This window comes from Anser brachyrhynchus (assembly GCF_964034855.1).
Source record: "Anser brachyrhynchus genome assembly, chromosome: 4".
Taxonomy (NCBI): Eukaryota; Metazoa; Chordata; class Aves; order Anseriformes; family Anatidae; genus Anser; species Anser brachyrhynchus.
In genome coordinates, this window is record NC_137698.1 from 27307911 (window position 1) to 27313910 (window position 6000).

General features: G+C 34.8%; 1 protein-coding gene across 1 annotated transcript in view; it reads left to right on the forward strand.

Moving 5' to 3' along the window:
- The window catches only part of NEK1 (NIMA related kinase 1), a 44107-nt gene that overhangs the window by 6137 nt on the left and 31970 nt on the right, over positions 1 to 6000 (forward strand). Inside the window, 6 exon segments of the mRNA XM_080589029.1 lie at positions 54 to 121; positions 237 to 323; positions 1397 to 1451; positions 2676 to 2876; positions 3839 to 3899; positions 5071 to 5227. Coding sequence (XP_080445155.1) covers positions 54 to 121; positions 237 to 323; positions 1397 to 1451; positions 2676 to 2876; positions 3839 to 3899; positions 5071 to 5227 — 629 coding nt within the window.

Below are 6000 nucleotides of genomic sequence, written 5' to 3' on the forward strand. Positions count from 1 at the left end.
TGCAATTGTATGAATGTTTTAATTAACAGACTTCTTAAAATTTCTATACCAAGAATATCTTTTTAACCAAAGATGGAACAATACAGCTGGGAGATTTTGGAATTGCCAGAGTTCTGAACAGGTAACTCCTTTTTTAATACTGGTTTCTATGATTTAATCTGAATTGCTTTGATTTAGGAAAACAAAATTTGTGCTCCTCTCACGTGCATTAACGTTCATTCTTACTTTTTTCTTAGTACTGTGGAGTTGGCTCGCACGTGCATAGGAACACCATACTATTTATCACCTGAAATATGTCAGAACAGACCTTACAACAATAAAAGGTACTAATAACCATATTATTAAACATTTTTGTTAAGGAGAAGATAGTGAGTTCTTTGGAATACTAAGGCTGTTCTATTCACATGATGATGAACAGCCACTAGTTCATCCTTTACCCAAGACGTCAGAGCCTCACTATTCAGGTAGGATCTTGCAGGTCTGTGTAATGTAAAGTAACTTGATGAAGAGATGATTTCGCTTAGTGCTTCGAATTCTAGATCTAGCCTTGTTCTTAGTTATGGTTCCACTTTTGCCAATCTACACATTACTGCCGTAATTTATGAATGTGAAAATATATTCAGAAAGAAATCACAAACACAGTAATTGAATTCTCTAAGCACATGCATGGGTAGTCATACGGAAGAACATCCTGCAGGTATTGTACTTTACATTTGCTGTCCTGGCAAGTACACTGTATCTGGTGATGGTATCCCTAATGTAATTAAAGTGGCTATTAGCTATTTATTCTTATTCTTCACTAAACAGCTGAAACATGCCCATTGTTGTGAATACCTCATACTAATTTGTATTGTTTTCTTAAATGATAAAATGATTATAGCTCCTTGTCCCTCGTTTTCTCCTACATGAGATTTCTTGTCCAATTATATTCTAAACAAATTCTACAATCTTCTAGTGAGTGTAGGTAACGTAAGTAAATGTTAAACAGAGTAAATGGCCTGCTTAGCTGAATTTAAGATTTTTATTTGCTGTGTTGGATGGTGGGTAGCTTTTTTATACTTCAGAGATCTCAGGCAAATGTATACATCTAGAGAAAACAAGCCTTTATCCGTAGTTCATCTAATTTCTCTAATTTGGTTAGTGCACATGAAAAGGTCTAAAATCTGGAGCCAAAATAACCCCCTATGTTTTTCAGACTGACCTTGCTTTTGATTGTTGATTTTGTTTGTTTGCTGAGGTTTTGTGGTTTGGGGAGCTGGGGATGTACGTACAAGGGAGACTGTTCTCTACTCAAAACACATCATTTGGCTTTTCAAAGGTAGCGTATTTAGTTAATAAGTTATATGTCAATCTTACACCCACAACTAACTATTGGGATGTGTTCTTCTTGATTTAGTGATATCTGGGCCCTTGGTTGTGTTCTCTATGAAATGTGCACACTTAAACACGCAGTGAGTAGGAACTTCTTGTTTCTTTGAAAGAATACTGAATTTAGAGATTATTTTTTTTCTGCTGTTATTGCAAATGTATTTCAGTTGATTAAGGGTTTTCATGGTGACTGCTTAAAATTGCCTTCAACAATTTAATCCCCTTTTCCAATACTGACCAGCATTTTTGGTGTTTGGGTTTATGCCAATCTCCGCAGAAATCTTAGTATTGTTTTATTATTATTTTCAAGGTACGTGTGTTAGCTGAAAAGATGTTAGCTGCAGTAACAAATAGTGTTCTTTTCTTTCCAAACACTTCACATTTTTGTTGTAACTGAGCCTAAATTCAGACTGTCAGCTTTTCTGCAGGTAGATTCATGAATTTCTGTTTAGAATACTAGTAGTTCTTAGAAAAAATTACCAAAGTAAGAGTTGCCCTTTTTTTTTTTTTTGAAGAATACATCTTTAATCCACTTTTCAGTTACGAAGGGAAAAAAAAAACATTTTTGTTATCGTTTTATTTTAAAAATAGCTATTTTTATTAAAAGAAAGAAGATTATAATAACATGTCAATCTGAAAAAAAAACACCTTCCAGAGCATAAAGATTTCATAACAGCTTTTGCAATTTCTTATGGTGTGGTCTTTTCTGGGACAACAGTGTTGACAAAGTTGCCTCTGTGGGGTGATAGCAGTAGATTGTTTTCTGTAAACTGGGCGATACGCACTGCTTTCTTTTTGTTGTACAAAGGAATTGAATTGGAGCGTGCTGCCTCCTGAGCGTAGGCTAAGTGTAAGAATTCCTTTGGATTTTGCACAGAATTAATGTGATGTTTACATTCTTTCATTTAGAAGGGCTTCTCTACAAAGGGCAGAAGGCATGTGGTAGTGGAAAGTGTTTGGGAAAGTAAAGAGGATCAAGCAGATGTAGTTACATAATTATTTCATCCTTACCTGTCTATCACTGTCCATCAAGATCTGGGGGAAACTGTATGTTTCTATGGTATGAAGTAGCTGTAGTGTGATGTATTTATATGTAAATGCAATATTTGGCAGTAGATTATTTTAAACTATTGATGGAAACTGTTGATGGCCTTGAAAATTTGTTTTGATATGTTCAGGCAAATGAAAGGGGGGATTCTTTGTATTTGGTTGTCAGTTTGGTTTTTTTTTCCTTGCCTTTATGTGTAGCTTTACATGTGGGCAAGCAGTAATATGCAGTAACTGTTTTGTTTTCTTGCATGATATAGTTTGAAGCTGGTAACATGAAGAACTTGGTACTGAAGATAATCTCTGGATCTTTTCCTCCTGTTTCTATGCATTATTCATATGACCTACGTAACCTACTGTCACAGTTATTTAAAAGGAATCCTAAGGATAGACCATCAGTAAACTCCATATTGGAGAAAAACTTCATAGCCAAACGGGTTGAAAAATTTCTCACACCACAGGTATGGAGTTGGCTTTCATATAGTTTTGCTGAATACATCATAGGACTTTTCTTTATTCTGATGTCAATATACAACATGGGAAATTGGAGTATTAGTATTTCCTACAGCTTTTATGCAGACCTTTCCAGTTGAGTAAAAAAGATTGTTACTGTGAAGTGAAAAACAAAAACAAAGCAATACAAACAAACAAAACAAAAAAAAACACAAACTCAAATTACTTAAGTTTCACAAATATCAAACGACGTTAAGTGCTATTTTATATGTCTTTATATTTAGTGAGGAATTTTGAGTCAGATGCTCATTGATTTAGACAGGCTTTTTTCATGACATACAGGAATAGTACTGATATATGAGGTAAGTAAATACAGGCAGAGAAAGTACACGGAGGAAATGAATGCAAAAGGAGACCTCACTGAGTATAAAGAATCCTAATAGACTGTAATTCCAACCTGCAGAAATTTCAACTTTAGTTCAATTTAGTTCAATTATATTCAATTATATTTAGTTCAATTATTTAGTTCAACTTTAGTTCAATTATAGTTCATATTACTGCTCCAATGAAAGATCAGAATAAGAGGTCTTTACAGCAAAGCTTGTTCTCCTGCCTTTTACAGAATGGATATGAAATTTTTATTTAGGGTTAAGTCAGGCAAACGTTAAGAAGTAGTAGACTACTACCAGATAAAGATTCTATTTTCTCGTAGATTGTGTACACAATTTTGATAACGGGTTAACTCACATGCTCAAATTAGAGATGCTATCTAATCTTAAAAGATGTTTTCTGTTTTTTTTTTAAATAAATTTTGTTGGTCACTGGTGCATACATAGTTTAGTATTCATTTAAAGTTATGGCAAATAGTATTAGAAGCTTTCTGAAAGAGGCATACGCACTTTTCTGAAAAGGAGTTCTTTCTAGCTTTGGGTGTAAACACTGTTGGCTAACAGTTCAACTTTTTGTTTAGCTTATTGCAGAAGAATTCAATCACAAAATCTTCCAGAAGTTTGGACCGCATGCTGCACCAGGTAAGTAAATGTGTAAACTGCTTTTGCTTTCAAATCTGGCAAGATTGTATACCTACTTTTGTTCTTGTATTTTGGGTGTGTTCTTAGAACTGATTTTACAAGTTCTGAGGAGAAGAGAGAGAGAAGCATTTTTTTGTTTTCTTTTTTCACGGGGGAGCTGGATGTATGTAGAGTGCAAATCATGTTAATGCAATCTATGAGCCTGTCACATTTTAAGTGTACTCTTTCTTCTTGCACTGTTACGTTTCCAAAATGTAAGGAGACAGTGAAAACTGCAAATGCTGAAAACTATTTATTTGTTGTTAGTGTACATTTTTTTGCCTTATTAGTGACAAATGGGTAATGAGAAATCCCACTCCTTGTGGGGAAAAAAGAAGAGTGGGAGGTTTTTGTTAGAGATTCCAGGATTAAACCTTGACTTAGTAGTAGAATTTCTGCTGTTGGTGGCAAATTAGATTGTAGTTCACTTTCTCAAGTTTTCCTACAATAGTCAGTTTACACTTATTTCTTAGATTTTCTTCCTTTTTTCCCCTCCTTGTAATTATTTGAAACTGTGGCAAGTGCTCTGGTGTTTTTTGGTAGTATTGTGAATGTGTTTCACTGCTGTCCTACTATTCTGTAGTAAGAGAAACCTGCTTGCACAGATTCAAATTCACAAGATGATACTGGCATATTTTCAGGAACTTTTCATGGAAAACAATGTCCCTGGAGGCTGTTGAAACTGCAGCTGGTTTAGAACTCATCTTCTGCTGACATGAGTGTTGCAGGTTGCAGGCCAGTGTCATTAGTGGAGGGAGGCCTGCCTCTCAATTGCATTGGGAAAACTTTTCCCTGTGTTCATGACAACTGGATAATAAAACATGGCAGCCAGAACAAGTTTATATTCTCCAGTGTAAAGTGAAGTTGTAAAAGTGAAAAGTTCAGGGATAGTGTCCTGCTATTTCGTATATTATAATATATAATATCAATATATATTCATATATAAAAATGATATTTAGAAGAGCTGTTCTGGACAACTGGATATGTTACATTTACATAGTCAGCTCACATGAATGAAATGTTAGCACTTACCCATTCTCCTCCAGCTTTGCTGTACCAGTACCTTAGGAAATGGAAATACAGTATACTGACTGGCCTGGATATAGCTGTAAAGCAGCCTTTTCTTGTTTAGCTAAAAGACCAGCTCAAGGACAAATCCTGGCTTCAGTTGCACCAGCTCAGAAAATTACCAAACCCGCTGCAAAATATGGAGTGCCTTTAGTGATGAAGAAGTCTTCTGATGCACCCAAAAAGCTTCATGAGAAAAAGATGATGGCTAAATTTAGACAGGTAATTAACAAAGATACTTAAATTGAACTGTTTTGCTAATGTTGTATTTAAACAGTATGATAATATTTTACATTCTTTTTCAAAATGTTGCTTATATGGATGTAGTACTGAGGTACTGTAGTACCGAGTACTGTAGCAGTAGTACTGTAAATGCTTGTCTTGCTTCATTATGGATTCTTTTTCTTTTTAATATAAGGATTTTTGGAGACTGCCACCTTGGGCTTGATTTCTAATGTCACTGCTGAATTAGATGTGCTCTGCATATGTTTTCAATTTCTGTGTTGGTGTTGACCACTGTTAGAAATATTGAAAGTCTGTCAGATAAACCAAGATCATTGACACAGAATAAATATATTTGCATCGTTCTTCTTGGTTCAAAAATAATCTGCAACTTTTTAAACCTTAGAAAACTTTTAATAACTTTCTAAGTGTTGTCAAGCAGAGACATTGTGTAATCAGAAGAGGACTTTCCCAGACTTGATTCCATGAGCTAATGAGAAATGATTTTCTGGATACCTTCATACCATACTACCAATCTTTTTTTCCAGTCATCTTTCTTTATGTTCCCTATTACATGAAGCTGTTTATATATAATTCCTTTAATTACTGCATGGCCCGGAGATATTTCATGATACAGTTAGTTAGGCACATGCCAAGCATCTAGTAACCAAGAAGCTCCCACTTCAGCTTTATTTTCTGCCATCATCAAGAGAACGAATTCAAAATGTCTTCTGAAGAAGTGGGTTGTTTGTTTCTTCCTTCCTTTCCTTCC